We start from the raw sequence: 23,803 nt of genomic DNA on the forward strand, positions 1-23,803 counted from the left end.
TACTGTTGTCATTAATCCTGTTCTTCAGCACAGCTGCGAGCACATTACTGACACCCATTAGAAAAAATACTGGAAGAACTCAGCGAGTCAGGCAGCATTAATGGAGGTCACCATTTTGGACCAAGACACTCCATCAGGAAAGGGCCAATTTGATGGCATGAACATCAATCTCTCCAACTTCTGGTAATTTGCTCCCCCTACCTCTTTTTCTCTTTTTCCATTCTCCATTCTCTTTCCTCTGTCACTTCTCCTCACCTGGCAATTGCCTCACTTTGGTTCCCCTCCTCCTCCCTTTTCTCCCATAGTCAATTGTCCTCTCCTATCAGGTTCATCCTTCTTCAGCCCTTTACCTCTTTAACCTATCACCTCCCAGCTTCTTACTTCATTCACCAGTCACCCAGCTTTCTACTCACCTGGTTTTGCCTATCACTTTTCCTGCTTGGACTCCTTCCCCTCCCCCCACATTATTATTCTGGATTCCCTTCCCATCCTGATGAAGATGTCAACCTGAAACATTGACTGTTTATTCCGCTCGATGCTGCCTGACCTGCTGAGTTCCTCCAGTGTGTGTGTTGCTCAAGATTTCCAGCATCTGCAGAAACCCAAGTCCACCAGGGCGGTCTCCCGGTTGATCTGTTGTAGACCGACGAACCCCGTGTACCAAGCTCATAGCAGCTGTCAGAACACAGTGGTTCTCTGCTCTGCCCACTAACCCTGCAGGAGTTTGACTGGTCACTGTTCCTTGTTGATTGCCCAGCAGACAATGGGCAGTGCTAGAATTAGCCCTGTGTTTTATGTGACAGAATGTTCAAGGTAACTTGAGACCAGATGGAAACAATGAGAATTCCTGCTTGTCTTTGGCATGAAGGGTTGACGTAGAATTTAGAACAGTACAGCACTGGAACAGTCCGTCCAGTTCTCTATGTCTCTGCTAGTCATGATACTGGTCTAACTAATCCTTTCTGCTTGCACGTGATCCATATCATAACACTATAAAATAGAGGAGCAGAATTAGGCCATTCGGCCCATTGAATCTGTGCCACCAATCCATCATGGCTGATTTATTAATCTCACCCGCCTGCTGCCCTTGCCTATCAAGAAGCTATCAACCTCCACTTTAAATATACCCAATGATTTGACCTCCAGAGACTCTCCCACTATAGGAAATACCCCTCCGTTCCCTGCACATTCATGTATCTGTCCAACATACTTTAAACACCCTATTTTATCTGCTTCCACCACCTCCCCCCCCCCCCCCCCCCCCCCGGCACCCGTTTCCAGGCATCGACCATTCTCAGAGGGGGAAAAAATCTCGCCCTGCTCAATTCACTTAAACTTTCCCCTTCTCACGTTAAACCGCTGCCCATTTCTACCCTGGGAAAATAACATTTTTCTATCCTATTTATTCTTCTCATAATTTTAGCATTTTCTGATAAAGGGTCTCGGCCCGAAACGTTGACAGCTCTTCTCCTTATAGATGCTGCCTAGCCTGCTGTGTTCCACCAGCATTTTGTGTGTGTTGTTTGAATTTCCAGCATCTGCAGATTTCCTCGTCTTTAGTATTTTCTATTGGGTTTCTTCTCAGCCTCTGGTGCTCTACAGCACAGGTTCTCTACCTTGGGCCAGTATCATTAAGCAAAGGGTCTATGGACCCCAGGTTGGGAACGCCTGCTCTAGGGGAAATAATCTTGAGTTTGTCCAGTCTCTCCTTATAGCTCATATCCTCTAATCCAAGCAGCAACCGCTTCTGCATGCCCTCTTCAAAGCTTCCACATCCTTCCTGTAGACCGAGATACCTCTGTCGTACAACACTCCCTACCATTCTGTGTAATTTCCCACTCTGACATTCTACTTGGGTTCATTATTCCCACCAATCCCATGAGATTCCCTTCATCCTGACCATGAAGGTCGCTGTTAGATGCCACATATCCTGAGGGCTGTTGAAATTAAAAAGCATTACAGCCTAATTATTCTGTTATCTGGTGGTCAGACTGCCCTGTCATTTCACAGCCTGACTGGGTGCTGAGAATCTAACCCAGGGTCTCATCAGTGCCGCTTGGAGTCAGACTAACTAGATGGAAAGGCCACTTAGCCTTTGATTCGCTACTGTAACCTCCGCTGAGTTTCTGATGATGGTTGCCCCCCCCAACATACTGTGTGGTTCAAATTTTCACTTGTGTCAGTGGTAAGGAAGGCAAATGCAATGTTCGCATTCGTTTCACGAGGATAGAATTATAAAGGCGAGGATGTAATGCTGAGACATTGCAAGAGCTGCATGTCAGGCATGGCTATAGGCAGCACTAGGGCCCCACAGGGGACAGTATAGTTTCCCTTCCTGGACTTCAGATACAACACTGAGTCATGTCATCTGCAGAAATTCTCTGAAGATTCAGCAATAGTTGGGTGTATAAAGGGAGGATGAATACAGGCTCTGGTGGAGGACTTTGTCAAATGGTGCGAGCTGAATCATCTGCAGCTCAGCATCCGTAAGACAAAGGAGATGATGATGGACTTTAGGAGGACTAAGCCTGCACTGCTCCCTGTTAGTATTGATGGTGAGGACGTACAAGTACCTGGGAGTGCACCTGGATGACAGACTCGAGTGGAGCACCAATGCAGAGGCTGTGTACAAGGGCCAGAGTCGCCTCTACTTCCTGAGGAGACCGAGGTCCTTTGGAGTATGCAGGCCTCTCCTTCACATGTTCCACCAGTCTGTTGTCACCAGTACAATGGTGTGCTGGGGCAATGGCATCAAGATGGATGATGCCAACAGACTCAATAAATTGATTAGAAAGTCTGGCTCTGTTATAGGAGTCAAACTGGACACAATGGAGGCTGTGGTAGATCAAAGGACCCTACGGAAAATCCTGGCAATTCCAGACAATGTTTCTCACCCTCTCCATGCCACCTTGGCTGAACAGAGGAGCAGTTTTGGTAATGGACAGACAACTGCACTGCTCCAAAGAGAGCTATATGAGGTCATTCTTACCCTCGGCCATTAGGCTCTATAAGAGTCGACCTATAGCCGGGGAAGTGACAGCCCCCTCCTGCTAGACTGTTGAGGCAACTTATTTTTGATTCTTTCTTACTTCTCTTCTATTATTTATATCTGTGCACTTGTAATGCTACTATGACACTGTAATTTCCTTTGGGATCAATAAAGTATCTATCGTCATCAACAGTCAGACCACACATGTGTGCAGTTTTGGGCTCCTTGTCTAAGAAAGGATGTGCTGGCATTGGAGACGGTCCAGATGAGGTTCATATCAATGATCCCAGGAATGAAAGGGTTAGCATATGAGGAACGTTTGATGGCTCTGGTCCCGTACTTTCTGGAATATGGAAGAATGAGGGAGGAGGGGGGATCCCATTGAAACCCAAATATTGAATATTGAAAGACCTAGATAGAGTGGATGTGGAGAGGATGATTCCTACAGTGAGGAGTCTAGGACCAGAGGACACAGATAGAGTGGATGTGGGGAGGATGTTTCCTATAGTGGGGGAGTCTAGGATCAGAGGACACAGATAGAGTGGATGTGGGGAGGATGTTTCCTATAGTGGGGGAGTCTAGGATCAGAGGACACAGATAGAGTGGATGTGGAGAGGATGATTCCTACAGTGAGGAGTCTAGGACCAGAGGACACAGATAGAGTGGATGTGGGGAGGATGTTTCCTACAGTGAGGAGTCTAGGACCAGAGGACACAGATAGAGTGGATGTGGAGAAGATGATTCCTACAGTGAGGAGTCTAGGATCAGAGGACACAGATAGAGTGGATGTGGGGAGGATGTTTCCTATAGTGGGGGAGTCTAGGACCAGAGGACACAGATAGAGTGGATGTGGAGAGGATGATTCCTACAGTGAGGAGTCTAGGACCAGAGGACACAGATAGAGTGGATGTGGAGAGGATGATTCCTATAGTGAGGAGTCTAGGATCAGAGGACACAGATAGAGTGGATGTGGGGAGGATGTTTCCTATAGTGAGGAGTCTAGGATCAGAGGACACAGATAGAGTGGATGTGGGGAGGATGTTTCCTATAGTGGGGGAGTCTAGGATCAGAGGACACAGATAGAGTGGATGTGGAGAGGATGATTCCTACAGTGAGGAGTCTAGGACCAGAGGACACAGATAGAGTGGATGTGGAGAAGATGATTCCTACAGTGAGGAGTCTAGGACCAGAGGACACAGATAGAGTGGATGTGGAGAGGATGATTCCTGCAGTGAGGAGTCTAGGACCAGAGGACACAGATAGAGTGGATGTGGAGAGGATGATTCCTGCAGTGAGGAGTCTAGGACCAGAGGACACAGATAGAGTGGATGTGGGGAGGATGATTCCTACAGTGAGGAGTCTAGGACCAGAGGACACAGATAGAGTGGATGTGGGGAGGATGATTCCTACAGTGAGGAGTCTAGGACCAGAGGACACAGATAGAGTGGATGTGGAGAGGATGATTCCTATAGTGAGGAGTCTAGGATCAGAGGACACAGATAGAGTGGATGTGGGGAGGATGTTTCCTATAGTGGGGGAGTCTAGGATCAGAGGACACAGATAGAGTGGATGTGGGGAGGATGTTTCCTATAGTGGGGGAGTCTAGGATCAGAGGACACAGATAGAGTGGATGTGGAGAGGATGATTCCTACAGTGAGGAGTCTAGGACCAGAGGACACAGATAGAGTGGATGTGGGGAGGATGATTCCTACAGTGAGGAGTCTAGGACCAGAGGACACAGATAGAGTGGATGTGGAGAGGATGATTCCTATAGTGAGGAGTCTAGGATCAGAGGACACAGATAGAGTGGATGTGGGGAGGATGTTTCCTATAGTGGGGGAGTCTAGGATCAGAGGACACAGATAGAGTGGATGTGGGGAGGATGTTTCCTATAGTGGGGGAGTCTAGGATCAGAGGACACAGATAGAGTGGATGTGGAGAGGATGATTCTTACAGTGAGGAGTCTAGGACCAGAGGACACAGAGTGGATGTGGAGAGGATGATTCCTACAGTGAGGAGTCTAGGACCAGAGGACACAGATAGAGTGAATGTGGAGAGGATGATTCCTACAGTGAGGAGTCTAGGACCAGAGGACACAGATAGAGTGGATGTGGAGAAGATGATTCCTACAGTGAGGAGTCTAGGACCAGAGGACACAGATAGAGTGGATGTGGAGAAGATGATTCCTACAGTGAGGAGTCTAGGATCAGAGGACACAGATAGAGTGGATGTGGAGAGGATGATTCCTACAGTGAGGAGTCTAGGACCAGAGGACACAGATAGAGTGGATGTGGAGAGGATGATTCCTATAGTGAGGAGTCTAGGACCAGAGGACACAGATAGAGTGGATGTGGGGAGGATGTTTCCTATAGTGGGGGAGTCTAGGATCAGAGGACACAGATAGAGTGGATGTGAAGAGGATGTTTCCTATAGTGGGGGAGTCTAGGACCAGAGGACACAGATAGAGTGGATGTGGGGAGGATGTTTCCTATAGTGGGGGAGTCTAGGATCAGAGGACACAGATAGAGTGGATGTGAAGAGGATGTTTCCTATAGTGGGGGAGTCTAGGATCAGAGGACACAGATAGAGTGGATGTGAAGAGGATGTTTCCTATAGTGGGGGAGTCTAGGATCAGAGGACACAGATAGAGTGGATGTGGGGAGGATGTTTCCTGTGGTGGGGGAGTCTAGGATCAGAGGACACAGATAGAGTGGATGTGAAGAGGATGATTCCTACAGTGAGGAGTCTAGGACCAGAGAACACAGATTGAGTGGATGTGGGGAGGATGTTTCCTATAGTGGGGGAGTCTAGGACCAGAGGACACAGATAGAGTGGATGTGGGGAGGATGTTTCCTATAGTGGGGGAGTCTAGGACCAGAGGACACAGATAGAGTGGATGTGGGGAGGATGATTCCTACAGTGAGGAGTCTAGGATCAGAGGACACAGATAGAGTGGATGTGGGGAGGGTAGTTCCTATAGTGGGGGGGGGGCATCTAGGATCAGAGGGCACAGCTTCAGAATACAAGGATGTCCCTTTAGAACAGAGATGAGGAAGAATTTCTTTAGCTGGAGGATGGTGAATCTGTGGAATTCATTGCCATGGATGGCTGTGGAGGCTAAGTCATTGAGTATATTTAAAGTGGAGATTGATAAATTTTTATTAGTAGGGGTGTCAAAGGTTATAGGGAGAAGGCAGCAGAGAGGGACCTTATGATGAAATGTCAGAGCAGAATTGATGGGCTGAATAGCCTCATTCTGCTCCTATGTCTTCTGGTCTTACACTATCACAGCCTTTGAGTTTTATAACACCACCTAAAATGTGCTACTGCTGAGGCTTAATCAGGCACTGGTCAGGCTGCATTTGGTACATTGTGAGCATCTAAGGGAAAACGTGTTGGCCATGGAGGGTTCCACAGGAGGTTTACAAGAATAGCCCAGGATTAAAAAACATAATGTATGAGGAGCATTTGATGTTACTGGGCCAGTACTGGATGGGGTTCGGAAAGATGAGGGGGAACCTCATTGCAACGCCCGGTATACTCCAGGCCTGGATAGAGTGATGTAGAGAGGGTATTTCCGTTGGTGGCAGAGTCTAGAAACCAAGGGCACAGCCTCAGAATAACGGGATGCCCCGGTTATTATTAGTGTTAATTGCATTAACTTACATCTTCGACGTAGAGGTGCAGCACGGTAACGAGCCCGCCTGGCCCAGAGAGCCCACGCGCCCAGTTACACCCATGCGGCCAACTAGGCTACTAACCCATACGTCTTTGAAATGTGGGAGGAAACCCACGCGGTTACAAGAGAATATATCAACTCGGCAGGGAATGTACCCGGGTGTCTGGCATTGTAATAGTGTTACACCACCTCTACGCTACCATGCCTTCCCGGCATCGCTACTGGTCTGGAACATTGGCTGTGTCATTCCTCTCTGCACTGTGTAATGGTGTTACCTGTACCAATAGTATGCAAGACAGGCTTCCCACTGTGCTTCGGGGACGTGTGGCAGTCATGAGCCAAACTCCAATCATAAGTTCCACCATCCCCAGCTGGAACGTTGCTCTACACCTGACACAGGCTGTTACTGCCTGGATAACAATCCAGAGGGCACAGCAGCGTGCGTCATGGTAGCATAGAGGTTGGCTACAGTACCTGTTACAGGCCGTACCGGCCACCCGGTTCAATTCCCGCCACTGTCTGTAAGGAGTTCGTACGTTCTCCCGTGACCGCAAGGGTTTCCTCCGGGTGCTCACGATTTTCTCGCATGTTCTGATTGGCCACTTGAGGGTAGCTGGGTGGGGCCGGAGGGGGTTGTTACCGTACTGTGTCTCTAAGTAAATAAACCCCAGTCTGACTGACGCATCCTCGAGGGGCTCCTTACGTTCACTGACAGTACACCAAGCTGCAGCCACTCCCGCCCGTGCCGGTGTTAATCCCCTCTTCTTGTGTCTCCCGCAGGCCCGACCTCCTGAGGTCAGACGGCATCGTGCCGAGCGTGGAAGTTGGCCCGACTCACACGCCCGTCCCGGGCAGCCCCAAGGTGTCCACGCCGCCGGGGAAGACCAGGTACCGCGGCAAGCAGCGTCACCGGCGGGCCAACAGCAAGGGGAGCCACCAGGAGTTTGCGGGCTTCCTGCGGGCCATCGCGGGCCCGGAGCAATGTGTCCTGCAGCACCAGCACCGCCTGGGCGACGCGGCCAGCTGCGTGCACAGCCTGAAGTACTTCGGCCCGGCAGCTGTCCTCAGGAGCCCCCACACCGATCGCCTGCAGCTGAGGCTGTCCGGCTCCAGCCCCGACCTCATCTCCACCACGCTGGCCGCCGGCTGCCGCAGGCGGGGGTCGGAGAGCGGCCAGGTCACGGACTGCGGGCACGGAGCCGCCGGCCAGGGCGCCGCCTGTCAGGACTGTCGGGAGCACAAGGGCAGCGCGAAGGCCGAGAGACCACCCAGTGGGTACAAGCCAGCCCCCGGTCTCCCCCAGGCTGCGCCGCACCACCCCGCAGTGCACTACAAGAACCCCAGGCTCCCAGAAAACAACAGGCCTTCGGAGGAGAGGCCGGCGGACAGCTCCAAAGCAGGGTCATCCCTGAGCACCGCTCAGCAGCACACCACACCCACACTACCTCGTAAGCCGAGAGCCCCCAGAAAGGAGGTAAGGGCGTGCGGGGTCGTTCCTCGGTTTCTAGTTCTTCTGGGTCGCGGCCAGTTTATTGCTAATAGCTCCTGGAAAAACGCTTGACAACGTACCATGTAATTATCAGGGGAATTAGCCCCCTGTTGGACTAAAATGCCACACTGCTGGGCACAAGGAGTTAGGCAGAGAGTGTGTTGGGGAGTTAAGTGGCAGGAAGGATTTAGTGCCAGCAATACACTAGATGCTGGAGGAACTCAGCAGGTCAGGTGCTTCTGTGGAGGGGAAATGGGCTGTCAGCGTTCTGAACCGAGACCCTTCATCTAAAGTGAAAGGTGGAGGGGAGATGGCCAGCGTCAAGGGGTGGAGGGAAAGGCTGAGGCAAGGGCCAACCGAGGAGGGGTGGATAGGCATGTGAGGGAGGCTGGGAGGTGTCAGAGGTTCTGACAGGGATCGCGGGTGGAGCGCTGGAGTAGAGGGGTGGGGAGGGCAGATGGGAGTTGTGCCGGGGGAATCGGCGTGTGATGGAGTGGGTGGAGAAGGGAGATGGGTGTGGGAGGAACTGGGTAGATCAGGAAGGAAGAGAAAGGGGGAGCAGTTCACCAGAAGAAGGAGAATTCAATCTTCATGTCGTCAGGCTGTAGACTGCTAGTGCTCTCCTCTTCCCCACGGCCGGTGTTGGAGTTGCTTTGTTTTATACCTGATGCCCATACCTGGCTGTCAAAATCAGTGTTACAAAACTGAAAGGTTAATTCCAAATGTGTTTAGCGATGAAGACTGTCGAGCCAGACTCCTGAGTGTATGGGATATAGGCATCCTGGTGGCAAGTGAACGCAACATGGAAAGCTCGAAAGCTTTATTGCTGGGAGGCTGCATTAGGCCCGAGAAGTGATTCGTTTCTGCAAGATGTAGGGCAGACAGTGTAAACCAAATAGTATCACTTGAAAGAAGGCGGAGGAAGAGATGAGGATGTGTGCCCAAGCCTTGGACACTGAGACCATAAGTTGGGAAGGCAAGCAAAAACAGCTTTATGAATGAGAATGTAGAATATGACGCAAGTTATCCAAGCCTTTGTAAAGCACCGGTTAGGATAGAGTATTGTGACTAATTCTGGGTCCCTGCTTGAGGAAACAAGGCTTTAACATAGAATAGTACAGCACAGTACAGGCCCTTCGGCCCACAATGTTGTGCCGACCATTAAACCCTGCCTCCTCCACGCACCACGCAAATGATTTAGCATTCATTTTGAGAGGACTAGAATATAAAAGCAAGGATGTAATGCTGAGGCTTTCTAAGACGTTGGTCAGACTGCACTTGTAGAATTGGGCATGTTATGCGTTGGCATCAGAGAGGGTCCAGAGGTGGTTCACGAGAACAATCCCGGGAATGAAAGGGTTAACGTATGAGGAGCGTTTGATGCCTCTAGGCCTGTGGTAGCTGGAGTTTAGAAGAATTGGGGGGTTGAGGAGGGGGATCTCATTGAAGCCTTTTGAATTTGAATGGCCTAGACAAAGTGAATGTAGAGAGAATACTTCCAGCGGTGGAGGGAGTCAAGAAACAGAGGGCACCACCTTAGAATAGAAGGATGTCCCTTTAGAACAGAGATGAGAAGGAATTTCTTTAGGCAGAGCCTGGTGAATCTGTGGAATTCACCGCCACAGACAGCTGTGGAGGCCAAGTCACTGGGTATACCTAAAGGAGAGGTTGATATTTTCTGGATTAGTAAGGGCACCAAAGGTTATGGGGAGAAGGCAGGAGAATAATGTTGAGGGGCGATAATAAATCAGGCATGATGGAATGGCCGGTCAGACTTGATGGGCCAAGTGGCCTAATTCAGTTTCTAGGTCTTACGGTGATATCTGTTGGTACCAGGAGCATCAGAATAAATATCACTGTGGGATCAGGAGTGTCCATGTAGAAGACCAGAACAAGTTTGTCTAACATTTTTCCCAAAAGGACGGCAGTTCTGCCAGAGCAATACCTCCCCCACCCTCCCAGTAACACACTGATATCCTAGCCCATTCACAGATGACTGGGCTCTGGTCTAAGGTGAGCTGACTGCGTGATGGTGGGTGCCGTCACAAAGCTGCACACAACGAGCTCTTCAAATGCCCCAAAGTCAATGTCAGGTTTCTTGCCATACGCACAAGTGCAATGAAAAACTTACAGCAGCATCACATCACATCGGAGTCATAACATTCACAAGGCAAACATAAATTACACCAGTGATTATAAATCCCCAGCTGCCATGTTCTTGAGAGATTCTAACCACTACTTAACCTCTGTTCTGTTCGATAACAAATTCAAACATATACTTAGGCAGAAATCATTTAACCACTTCACTCTGCTCCCCCATTTTGTGAGGAAGTCCCTGATTTTTATCTCAACCCATGTTTATTTCCTATTCTCCCACACAGCAGCGTTTATCAGTATTATCCTTAACGGTTCTGTCACTCAGGAGAGTAAGATTCAGTGGGTGAAATTATCTGATAAGTCTGAGGCTAAATTCCTTTTTCCTGTTTCTTGATGGAGATGGCACTTCAGAAATCAAACAACATGGAAACAGATTCTTTGGGGTCAAACAACATGGAAACAGGCACTTTGGTTCAAACAACTTCGAAACAGGCCCTTTGGAGTCAAACAGCGTGGTAAAAGACCCTTTGGCTCCCCTTTATACCATAGTCATTTTATTGATGTTGGTCACACACCTAGTCAGAAAGAGAGAGAAACATTCTTGATCAAGACAAAAGAGATTGCAGAGAAGGAGAGATGGAGACAAAGAGAGATAATAAGAGAGATAGAGATGGGGAGGAGAGGGAGAGAAAGAAAGGAGAGACAGGGACAAAGATACAGGCTTGAATAATGAAGACAGTATTTGCAAGGTAGAACAAGTTTGTTGAATGATTTCCCAAGTGTGTCTAGCCATACAGTGAGCAGTGGAGCTGGTTAGGATGTTCTTTCTGATTTGTCAGCTCTCTGGATCGCTGTGATGTAGAGTTATGATGTCAGAACGGCTCTGACATAGCTGTGAGACTGGTCAGTGGGCACCGGGTGTTTGACATAGTCAGAGCCTAGAGCCATGCTTGAGACCACACGTAAGCTTGTGTGAGGTTGAGGAGGTTGACGTTTGTGAGGAGACTCCCAAGGAGGGAAGAATATTCAAAGGAGTTTGCAAATCCTGGATATCAACTTCATCGTTTGCTATCCTTAAATGGGCAGAGAAGGAGGGGTTAAAATTTAAACATGCCGCCTATTAAGCTGGGAGAAAGAGAAACAAATAAAAGGCAATGCGATCCTGTCGGAATTCACCGCTCTTGCACACACACACACACACTGTAAATACCAGGGCTTTGTATTACTGAGTGGAGAAACATCTTGTCCATCACGTGTGTGGGAACAAGTGATGAAAGCTTAGCATCGTAACTGAGAGAGGGTAAACAGAGGGACGGGAACTGTGAACACGAGGGGTTGGAAATGGCCTGATATCAATGTTATCATGTGACGCATTCCTTCCATATTCCATGAATCATTCTCCGACAAGGGTTCAGAGAGTCCCGATCCGTGTGAGATTGGAATTGGTTTAATATTGCTTTGTGTGTATCGCTTGATATAACGTTACACTCTGCTCACCCCACTGTCTGCTGACGAGGTCACTTGGAGGGCCGGCTTGTCAGCAGAGCACTCGTCCAGCTGTTGACTCCACATTGCCTGCTAATTGTGAGAGGGACACGTCTCTCTGAATGAGCATCATGTAACAGGTCAGCCTCGGCAGAGGTCCAGAGGCTCACAGAACTGTCTCCGGTGACAGGGTCGCTACCATAATTGGGAGGGAAGAGCGGCATCAACACCGGGTCAGAGCTGCAAGCGCCAGCGGTCTGGCGCGGACCTTGTGCATCAGAGCACAGGTCTGACACCGCAGAAGTAACTTCCATCCGTATGGCACCTTCAATCTAACGTAGAGAGAGGAAAAATCAGAGTAGCGTCCTCCCCAAACACATGGAACTAGTTGTGATATCAAGCCAACGAGTGTGATACTTTGACAAGGTTGATGAGAGGTTCTGAGGAGATACATGCAGGAGGGAGAGGTTCAGAGTTGGATCTTTCCATTCTCCCTCACACTCGTGTGTGGGAAAATGACAGTAAACAATCTCGAATCTTTAGTGGGGAGATGGAAGCGCACAGGGTGAGGGATGAACAGAGTCGTGAGAGTTAGAATCAACAGTGCAGTACAGGGCAGTGCCCCTTGGCCCATCACGTTTATGCCAAATTAAATCAAATCTCTTCTGTTTGCACATGATACATATCCCTCCTTCCCTGCATATTCACGCGTCTAACAGCCCCTTAAATACCTCTGTCTTACTTGCTTCTTCCACTAACCCAGGCAGCCTGTTCCAGGCATCAGCTCTCTGTATGGGGGGGACGGGGGTGGGGGGGGACATTGCTCTGCAAGTTTCCTCTTAAACTTGCCTCCTCTCACCTCAAATGCATGTCCTCTTGTAATTGGCATCTCAACGCCGAGATAAAGGTTCTGACTGTTAACTATCTGTGGCTCTCATACTGTTATAAACTTCTGTCAGGTCTGCCCTCAACCTCCAGCACCCCAGAGGAAACAACCCAAACTTGTCCCACCTCACTCACCATGTAGCATATACCCTCTAATCCAGGCAGCGTCCTGGGAATCTGATAAACGAGGTTCAGGAACAGTTACTACCCTTCCACCATCAGGCTCTTGAACCAGGTGGATGACCTCATTCAGCCGAACTGATTCTACAGCGTGTGGACTCACTCTACAACTCATGTTCTCAGTATTACTTTAAATTGTTTTTTTCCCCCACGGCTTCAGAATAGAAGGATGTGACTTTAAAATAGAGATAAGGAGGAATTTTATTAGCCGGAGGGTGGTGAATCTGTGGAAATCATTGCCACGGCGGCTGTGGAGGCAAGTCCTTGAAATGGAGGTTGATAGGTTCTTGATTTGTAAGGACAACAAAGATTATGGGGAGAAGGCTGGAGAGTGGGTTGAGAGAGATAATAAATCAGCCATGATGGAATGGCCAAGCAGAATCAAAGGGCTGAATGGCTTTATTTTGCTCCTATATCTTATGATCTGCTCCAGATGATCCACATACCACTCCCTTTAACTACTTTGCACAACCTTCTCCTTGGTGAATACATGGTTCATATAGGATCTGGTCTCCACACACAAATTGCTCTTTAGTCCTCAAGGGGAACCACTCTTTTTCCATCTACCCTCTAGCTCCTGAGTGACTTGTACAGAAGGATGTTTTCAAGTTCCTGGCCTTTGATGGCCCAGGAATTCCTGTGAGATGGTGAGGAGATTGGATTGTTTCATGAGGTTTAAGAACATCCCTGAATCTTCGCTCTGTCCTCCTGATAACCTCAGAGATTTCAAAGTAGAGTTCCCGTTTCACGATTCAGGTGCCGAGCGTGTGAAAGATGGGGTCTGTCCATTGGAGCTGACGGGTGGGACTGGAGATACTGGCCTGGAAGTGTGTGCTATTTGGATGATGGAATTGATGGCTTTGTGGACAAGTTGATGGATGATAAGAACAAAGGTGGAGAGGCCGGTAGTTTTGAGAAAGTAGAGAGGCTACTTAGATTAGGAGAATGGGCAAATAAGTGACAGATGGAATACAGTGTCGGGAAGTGTACGGTCATGCAGTTTGGTAAAAGAAATAAAAGAGTAGCCTATTTTCTAAATAAAATTCAAAAGTCTGAGGTGCAAAGGGACTTTGGAGTCCTTGTGCAGGATTCCCTAAAGGTTAATTTGCTGGTTGAGACTGTGGTGAGGAAGGCAAATGTGATGTTGGCATTCATTTCAAGAGGACTAGAATATAAAAGCAAGGATGTAATGTTGATGCTTTATAAAGCACTGGCGAGGCCCCACTTGGAGTATTGTGAGCAGTTTTGGGCCCCTTATCTAGTAAAGGATGTGCTGGCATTGGAGAGTGTTCAAAGGAGGTTCACAAAAATGATTCCAGGATTAAATGGCTTGTCATGTGAGGAGCGCTTGATGGCTCTGAGTCTCTACTCCCTGGAATTCAGAAAAATGAGGGGTGACCTCACTGAAAACTGTCAAATGTTGAAAGGCCTTGATAGAGTAGTTGTGGAGAGGATGTTTCCTATGGTGGGAGAGTCTAAGACCAGAGGACACAGCTTCAGAATAGAGGGGCATCCTTTTAGAAGGGAAAGGAGGAATTTCTTGAGCCAGGTGAATCTATGGGATTTGTTGCCACGGGCAGTTGTGGAGGCCAAGTCTTTATGTATATTTAAGGCAGAGCTTGATAGACTCATGATTGGTCAGGGCATGAAGGGATATGGGGAGAAGACAGGAGATTAGGGCTGAGAGGGAAAATGAATCAGCCATGACGAAATGGTGGAGCAGACTCACTGGGCCAATCCGCTCCTATATCTTATGGTCTTATGGCTATCTTATGGATGGATTTTGTGAGTTTCATGGCAACAACTTCTTATTAAATGCTCCCAGAGTAGGGAGAACACAGGTTAGACAGAAAAAGAACCTCCCACTGTACTGCCCCTTCACACATTCCCAAGGCAGGGACAACATTGATTAGATACCAAGTGAGTCTCCCTCCACACTGTCACATCACACACTCCCCAGGACAGGGACAATATGGTGAGTAACAGAGTAAAGAAGTTCCCTCTGCACTGTCACACACAACCACAGTAGAGAGAGAGCACAGGTTAGACACGGAGTGAAACTCTCTCTACACTGTCCCATCACACTCCCAGGCAGGACAACACAGAACAGGCTAGTCACGGAGTATGTCTTCGACACTGAATTAGCCAGAACTTCAGCACAGTACTAATTCCATCCTAAGGGACCTTTTAAGTCATGAGTGAGGTTGGTATTAATCTCTGGACCAATGCTGGGTTGGGACTGAGGCAAATGACTACCGGACTTCCACAACAAACCAAGCCAGTCAGGACGATAAAGATGTCTAAATAAAGAAGCTTGTGGCTTCAGTGTATGTGGTGTACCGAACACACTGGCAATGTTTTCTGTTGGTCACAGAATGGAGATGAGTCTTCGGAGGAGGAAGAGGGAGAAGTGGACAGCGAGGTGGAGTTCCCTCGCAGGCAGAGGTAAGAGATTAAATCTAGCCGTCCCAAGCAGACCGGGACGCCCTTCTTTCCCAGCGTCCTGCCGGGAGTCCGGAGTTCATGTTCAAACCCCAGAAGCTACTCATTGATTAGGCCAGGGCTCTGGAGAAGGTGCTGGGAAGCCACCTCCTCGAACTGCTGCCCTATTTCTGGTGGAGAGTTCTCGCAGTGCTGCTGGAGAGGGAGATCCAGCAACCAGGAAACTCGGAGACCTGTTTCCAAATTAGAATGGTGGACGCTTTGTAGCGGAGATTGCAGCCCATCTTTAGATTTAGAGAAACAGCATGGTAACAGGACCTTCAGGTCCGATAAGCCTGCATGCCCAGTTATACCCCATGTGACCAATAGTGGACATCAGAATCTACTTCACTGTCCCCTAAACCATTTCACCCCTGATCGAAGTAAAGCTTTTAGAATGGGGCACCAGGTGTCAGGCCACCGTTGGTCAAAGGAATACGTTTAGAGGGGTGCGCCAGGTGTCAGTTGGTGGGTTGCTTTGCCAGGATGCAGCAAAGCTTCCTGCCTTGTGGTCTAATTGGATTATTGCTCCTCCTGTGGCTCCAGAAGGAAGTCCAGTGAGACCAGTCTATGGGAGATCTGACCACACAGGGACCTGGTGCTTCTCAACTTCAGGAAAGACAGGGGACAGCTGCCAAAGCTCAAAGGAGTCACAAACACAGTTTGTGCTTCTCATTCCGGAATCAGATGGTTCCAATACAACGCTCAGAGCAGTGACAGGCTGAATGGATAGCAGACTACTAGTAGAAACATTGCCACTCATTAACAGCCATAACTAAATGGCATGAAGAGACCTCCTGCTCCCTTAACAAGCAAAGTATTTTACTGTCATTATCTTGTCTCTCAATATCTTGTTTAAAAGTAGCATTGAAATAATCTTTGCCATGTCATAAGCATGCAAGCATGGGAAATATAGACAGGAGAAGACCATTTGGCCTCTTATTGCTGTTCAACAACAATGGGGCTGAAACTTTCCCTCAGAACCACTTCCCTGCATCATATGCCTTGACCACTGCCCCCCACCCCCCATATCTAACAACCTACTGATCTCCATCTCTGAGTTTACTCCATGAGTCGCGAGGTTCACCACCTCTGTATCAAGTGAGTGTTTCTTCTCGTCTGTCTGAGTTAATTTGACACTGATCCCCTACACCACCCCAGTCGGGTGAAACATCATCCCTACAAAGGTACTTCAACGGGATCCTACCACCAAACACATCCTAACCCCCCCCCCCCACCCCACCCCGACCCCTGCTTTCTGCAGGGATCGCTCCCTCCTTGTCCGTTCGTCTCGCCATACCGACCCCCACCCTGGCAATTAGACCTGCTACACCTACCCCTTCACCTCCTCCCTCACTATCATTCAGTCCTTCTGGATGAGGTGACACTTTGCCTGCGAGTCTGTACCTGATGTTCCCAGTGTGGCCGCCTCTATATTGGTGAGACGTGACGTGGATTGGGGGGGGGGGGGGGGGGGTGGAGCTGCTTTGGGAAGCATCTTCACTTGTCCGCAACAAGCAGGATTTTTCAGTGGCCGACCATTTTAATTTCCATTCTGACATGTCAGTGCATGACCTCCTTGTGGTACATGGTGGTTAGCAGATCAGGGTTCCGTTCCTCCACTGTCTGTGAGGAAGTTCATATGTTTTCCCCGTGACCGGGTGAGTTCCCTCAGGGTGCTCCGCTCTCCTGTCATAATCCAGAGATGTATGGGTTAGGGTTAGTGAGTTGTAGCGATGCTATATCGGAGCAGGAAGTGTGGTCTTTGCAGATTTGATTTAATACAAACGATGCACTTCACTGCATGTTTCCATGTACATGTGATAAATAAAGCTAATCTTCCTTTAAATCTTCAATGTCTGCTCCTGATGCTCAAGTTTAAAATGACCCTTCTATCCTGCCTTCTACTGTACTATCTGGGCAGTTACTGTCTTCATTACCAAACCATCAGCAGCATCTGTGTTGAGGGGAGAGCTGTTGGTGTTTCAGTTCAAAACCCTGCATCAGGACTGAGAGTTGAGATGGAAGATGGCCAGCATTCAAAGCGGGGGGTGGTGAGATAGAAAACTGAGACGATTGGTGGACTGAGGCTGTGTGCCAGATGACTGACAGGTGTTGCCAGGTAGGGGAGAAGGGGAGGATTTGGGTGACAGTGGGAAGGAAGGTATGACAGAGGCAGACGAGATGTATGGAGAGGTAGATGGAACAAGGTGGGGAGAGGAAGGGTGGAGGCTGGAGACAGATGTTGGAAGGAGATGAGCAAGAACACCAAGAGCTCCCAGTGATGGACTGTGATAAGTGAAGGAGGTGAGAATGGGAATCATCAGGAGGAGGTGAATGGCAGAAGGTACAAAGATAGTGAGTGTGCTGGGAGGTGAGGAAGCCTCTGTGTGTCAGGGGTGGATGAAACCAAGAGGAAGAGGGGGAAAGACAATAGGTGATGTGGGCTGAGGTAGTGGATGAGGTTGAGGGAAAGGGGACTAAAATGGAAATAATGGTTGGAAGGGGCGATAAAAGGGATGGGGAATAATCCACTGGAGGTCAATCCCACCTAATTAAAATCTCCCTTCTGCACTCTCAGTCCTAATGCAACTTAAAACAGTAATAATTCCATTCCACAAGAGATTCTGCAGATGCTGGAAATCTTGCTACCCATTTCAATTTGACTTCCCATTCCCATGGAGATGTGTCTGTCCATGGCCTCCTCTACCATCGCCATTCAGAGTGGAGGAGCAACACTTAATATTGCATCTGGGTAGCCTCCAAGCTGATGCCATGAACATGATTTCTCAAACTTCTGGTGACTTTTTCCCCCCTACCCCTTCTCTCATTTTCTTTTCCTCATTCTGGTTCCCCCCTCACCCCTTCTCTTCTCACCTGCCAATCACCTTCCTCCGATTCCCCTCTCCTTTCCTTTCTTCCCTGCTCCACTGTTCTCTCCTGTTAGATTCCTCCTTCTTTAGCCCTTTCCTCTTCCACCTCCCGGCTTCTTCCTTCATTCCCACACACCCACTTCCCCATCGCCTGCCAGTTTGTCCTCCTTCCCCTCTCCCCACCTTCTTGTTCTTTTCTTTCTAGTGCTGATGAAGATTCTCGGCCAAAAACACCAACTGTTTATTCCCCTCCATAGATGCTGCCTGACCTGCTGAATTCCTCCAGTGTTCCATGTGTTATTTTCCAGTGAACCTTCATTTTTAGTTCACTTTTTCATTCTATTTTCTGGTCTTTCTTGGCACTTTACTTACTGCCTTGAGCTCTGTACCCGAAGCACCTCATCATACAGGTTTCCGCTTTGTAATTTTGCTACCTGTCCTTACACCTTCCAGCTCTAACATGGAGCTGAGCTCATTCACTGTACAAGTAACAGTGACCTTGAGGAGAGGACCACACCCAATCCTTCATGGCCCTACTGCTCTTGGGCTTGTAAATGCCATGATTGCCACGGGCTGATATAATCAGGGATCTCCTCTGCTCACTGCTAAACAGGTCAACTGGCTATTGGCCACCGGAGCTGACCACGTAGGCAGCTGGCCAGAAGGGCAGGTTGTCTCTAGACACAGAAACAGGGGACACAGCCTCAAGTTCAAGGACGTCCCCTTAGAGTAGAGAATTTGTTTAGCCAAATTCTAATGAGAATGGGGACCATTGGGAAGAGGAGAATGGCAGATGGTACAAAGACTGGATAGTGAGTGTGCTGGGAGGTGAGGGAGTCTCTGTGTCATGGGTGGATGAAACCAAGAGGTGATGTGGGCTGAGGGAAAGGGGACTAAAATGGGAATAATGTTTGGAAGGGGAGATAAAAGGGCTGGGGAATAACTCACTGGAGGGTGGTGAATCTGTGTGATTCACTGCCCCAGATGGCTGCGGAGGCAAAGTCATTGGGTATATTTAAAGCGGAGGTTGATAGGTTCCTGATTAGTAACAGCATCAAAGGTTACGGGGAGGGGGCAGGAGAATGGGGTTGAGAGGGATAATAAGTCAACCATGGTGGGATAGCAGAGCAGCTGATGAGTTGAATGGCCTGATTCTGCTACTCTGTCTTATGGTCCCATCTATGACAACCCTTACGAGATCTCCAAGCTGACCTGTGGTATGAACCATGGTATGAAAGTGGATCACAAGGGATCACTCCATCGCCATGCCCCCAGTTCCCTGCTGCTGTTAGCCACAATGTTGGAGGGCAATATAATGGCAGTAGGAACCATACTGAGCTCCCCCCACCCCACCCCCACACGTACTCTCCAGTGACCATCACTGTTCCAGTGACAAAGAGCAGGGAAACTGAAGGGGACTCCTCCACTGCTACAGCATTGAAGCCAGTCCCCAGACTGGGACGGCTAGTGGTGCAGCTAGTAGAGACCACTGCCTCATAGTCCCAGTGACACTGGTTTGATCCTGGCCTCAGGTGCTGTCTGCGTGGAGTTAGCAAGTTCTCCCTGTGGCCGTCCCACCTGAGCTTCCTTCTTTGGATGTTCCAGTTTCTTCCCACATCCCAAAGGGGTTTGGGTCAGTAGGTTAATTCAAACTGTTAAGTGCCTCACTCATAGTTGTACAACACTGAAACAGGCCCTTTGGATCAGATCCCTCTATACGTTTCCTACCCATGTACTGTACCTGTCCAACAGTCTTTGAAACTGTATCTGTCTCTACCACGGTCTCTGGCAGCTTATTTCATATACTCGTCACCCCTCTGATCGTCAGATCCCTTTTAAATCTTTCCCCTCACCTTAAACTTATGCTGCATAGTTTTAGACTCCAATGCCAGTGATAATTAATTATATCTATGCCCCTCGTGATTTTATAACCTTCTCTAAGGCTGCTTGGCCTTCTACGTTCCGGGGGATAAGTCCCAGCCTATCCACGGCAGCAAAACGCTATTAGAGTTTGGAGATCTTGTCTGACGCGGTCTGACAGGAGTTTGCACGTTCACCCTGTGACCCCATGGGTTTCCCCCGGGTGCTCCAGTTTCCTCCCACAGTCCAAAGTCAGACTGGCTGGTAGGTTAATTGGTCATTGTAAGTTGCCCTGCTGTTAAATAGATGGATTGCTAGGTGGTGTGGGGCTCATTGGGTTGGAAGCACGTTGTATCTCTCAATCAAATAAAAAAACATCTCTCTTTATGACTCAAGCCCTTCAGTCCTTACAATTTTTTTGCACCTTCTCTAGCTTAAGGATTCCTCTCCTATGCTGGGCGACCAGAATTGCACACAATACTCCGTGTGGTCTCACTGGTGTCTGGTATTGTTATAGCATGACCTCCCATCTCTTGTACCCGGTGCCCTGACAGATGAAGGCACAAGTGCCAAATGCGTTCTTCTCCACCCTGTCTACCTATGCCGCCTCCAGGGGAAGCACCTCCCTATATCCCTAGGCCTCTGTTCTACAACACTTTCAAGGGCCCTGCCTTCTACAGGTGAATAGTAGAAACTGGGCAAGGCTGCTGGGCATGTGAGGAGAATAAAGTGAGGTGGGTGTGTGACAATCGAGCTTTATCTGGTGTTTCTAGGCTGTATGACTCTGACTCTAGAGAATAAATCCGGAGCGCAGTGATGCACACAAGCGCAGCAAATGTAATAAAAGATGCAAAGGGCATATGAAACATCTTGCACAGGAATATCAAAATGAACAGATAAAAATATTTTATTAAGGGAAATTGGTTAGGAAAAGGGAATGTAGACTGATTAAACCGGATGTAGTTGGGTCTGTATTGGACAGTGAGGATATAGTATCCTTGCTACGTGATCGCTTTATGTCCGTTTTCGTGGATAAAATACCATTGGCAGAAGGGAACCCAGAACGCACGATCAGAATCAGGTTGAATATCACTGGCATGTTACGAAATTTGTAAATACTGCAAAAAGAGCAAAAGAAGTGATGGTGTTCATACTTTAGTTCATTGTCTGTTCAGTGATGTCCTCCCTGGGTGATGGAGGTCCTTAATAATGGATACCGTTTTCTTGAGGCATTGCCATTTGATTTAAGATAAGGAGAAGAATTAAATGGATTTAATATGATACAAATAATAAACAGTAAATTGGATCTAGAAAAAGGCTTTTAGGTGGGAAACCTCCAGGTGACGTGTCTCTTGTCTGTGGAAAGTAAAATTGCAAGGATCAAGAATAAAACTGGACTGAGTTGAACATAAACTCACATCATTCTAGTGCTGAATCTGACCTCTGGACTGAATGGCAGGCAGGTGTAGTGCAGAGGTGAAGGGTCGAGGGTTAGTGAGAGGGGAGGGATTTAAAGTGGATCTGTCAGAGGAGTGGTGTACAGAGGTGAAGGGTCGAGGGTTAGTGAGAGGGGAGGGATTTAAAGTGGATCTGTCAGACACTTCATGCCTTGCTCGGGTTCTGAGAACTGCGTGCTCTCTGTATCCCCGCAGGCCTCACCGCTGCATGAGCAGCTGCCAGTCGTACTCCACCTTCAGCTCGGAGAACTTCTCCGTTTCGGACGGGGAGGAGGGCAACACCAGTGACCACTCGTACAGCGGCACCCCCGACGGGCTGAGCAACAACAACGAGGAGCGGATGGAGGAGAAGCTCGAGGACATGCTGTCGCACACCCCGGAGATCCCCATCGAGATATCCATGCAGTCCGACGGGCTGTCCGACAAGGAGTCGGCAGTGCGCAGGGTGAAGACTCAGATATCGCTGGGGAAGCTGTGTGCGGGAGAGCATTGCCACGAGGTGAGATTCCGATTCATTTTAATTACCATGTGTACATAGGGTTGCCAACTTTCTCACTCCCAAGTAAGGGACAGAAGGTGGCGAGCCGCGGCAGTGCAGGCCCAGGGTAAAGTGACTGAGGGGGCTGGCAGCTAGCAGACCGTAACAGGGACCTTTTTCAAAAGAGAGAGCGACAGAAAAACAACAACCCTGAATAGGTAAACAAATCCAAAATATGAACCATGTGTACATATCTTCAGTGTTACATATGAAATGTAACACCAAATTATAACAAAGCATAATACAGACCATAATCTGACTACCGGTCAGACATGAAATAACACCAAATAACCCTGTCTGTATGTGCCTATAGAGTGGACATATAATCACTGCAAAAGGGGAAGTGGGGTGGGGGGCTCACCAAGTCTACTTTTTCCGCGATTTTGTCATTTTCTGCAGTAGATTTCACGAAGAATGCACCAATATTGCCGGCACCTTTAGCTAGTGTGACCTTCTTGTGCAGTTCTGTGGAAGCATACCGAATTATCTCATTCTCACCTCCATGGCCTTCGTCGACATCGAGTCACCGCTGACAGGCTTAACCCACGACTTTTTTGCTTCCCATTGCTTGTTATAGCTGCACAGTCGTCTCTTTTTTGGAGGTTTATCGGTATTGGCACACGCCAAACCGACCGAACAACACCAGACTTTACTGAAACTTTTTGTTTTGGCAGGAATTGGCAAAATATAGCACACAACTGATGCGCATAAGGGGGCCTGTGACTGGATGACAGGTGAATCACTCGTGCACATGCAACACACACACACGCTGTTGTACCAGATCTAGGATCTGTCTGTAAGCGTGCCCTCTGGTGATTACAGAGTAGTGGCAGTCAAATATGGGACAAGGGCGGTCCCGTATGGGACAAACCAATTTAGCCCAATGTACGGGATGTCCCGGCTAATACGGGAGAGTTGGCAACCCTACCTGTACATTGAAACATACAGTCGTTTGATTTAACCGACAAAAAACGCTGGAGGAACTCAGCAGGTGAGGTATGTGTTACTCTGGATTTCCGGCATCTGCACAGTCTCTTGTGTTTACGATGAACTGTGCTGTGGGTGCAGCCCGCAGTGTCACCACACACACCGGTGCCAACACAGCAAGCCCACAGTGCTTGGCAGAACAACACAGAACTCAACAAGTGACAACAGCAAAACGAGCCCCATTCCTCCCTTACACCCGCCCATGCACGCACATCCCCATTTCTCACCAGCGGGCTGTTGTTCCAATACTCTGCTCCAGGTACATTCACAGGAGAGTGGGTAGCACTGTCGTCCGAGGTGGCATTGACAGGTCAGGGCTATTAAAGACCCTTGTGAACCCCTTGGCTACAGAATATAGTCCAGGAGGTTGCACTAAACTTTGGTTAGATTTAATTCCAGTTTTGGGAGTGGTGCAGGGGAGATCCTTTAAAATGCTTCCAGAAACGAGGGACTTCAGCTATCTTGTAAAGTTTATTTCCTGATGGTACAGGCAGTTAACAGGAGATCCTATGAAAGGTGTTCGCACAATGTCAGAGGTCAGTAACCTGGAGAGGAGGTAGACTGAATACATCTGCAAAGAGCTTATTGTCAAGTTTGAGTAATTTTGACATGAACATTCATACCCAGGGTATAAGTGCCATGAAAATTATCCTTCTGAGGCACCATCACAGTACAGTACAAGACAGAGACAAACGTAAGTTAACATAAATTATGCATAATTTACACAACAAAATAAACTAATGACACTAATGCAAGTTGACCATAAGACTTTCGGCCCATTGATTCTGCTCTGCCATTCAATA

The 23,803-nt window shown here is 48.6% G+C and overlaps 1 protein-coding gene across 7 annotated transcripts in view; it reads left to right on the forward strand.

Annotated features, from left to right (window-relative positions):
- map3k13 (mitogen-activated protein kinase kinase kinase 13) overlaps positions 1-23,803 on the forward strand; it is a 179,956-nt gene that overhangs the window by 151,263 nt on the left and 4,890 nt on the right. For all 7 annotated transcript variants that reach the window (XM_073046402.1, XM_073046404.1, XM_073046401.1 and 4 more), the window contains 3 exons: positions 7,449-8,142; positions 15,179-15,249; positions 21,671-21,974. In XM_073046402.1, the coding sequence (XP_072902503.1) occupies positions 7,449-8,142; positions 15,179-15,249; positions 21,671-21,974 (1,069 nt within the window). The remainder of the gene's footprint in view (positions 1-7,448; positions 8,143-15,178; positions 15,250-21,670; positions 21,975-23,803) is intronic.

The sequence above is a fragment of the Hemitrygon akajei genome, chromosome 5, assembly GCF_048418815.1.
Source record: "Hemitrygon akajei chromosome 5, sHemAka1.3, whole genome shotgun sequence".
NCBI classification, from domain to species: Eukaryota; Metazoa; Chordata; class Chondrichthyes; order Myliobatiformes; family Dasyatidae; genus Hemitrygon; species Hemitrygon akajei.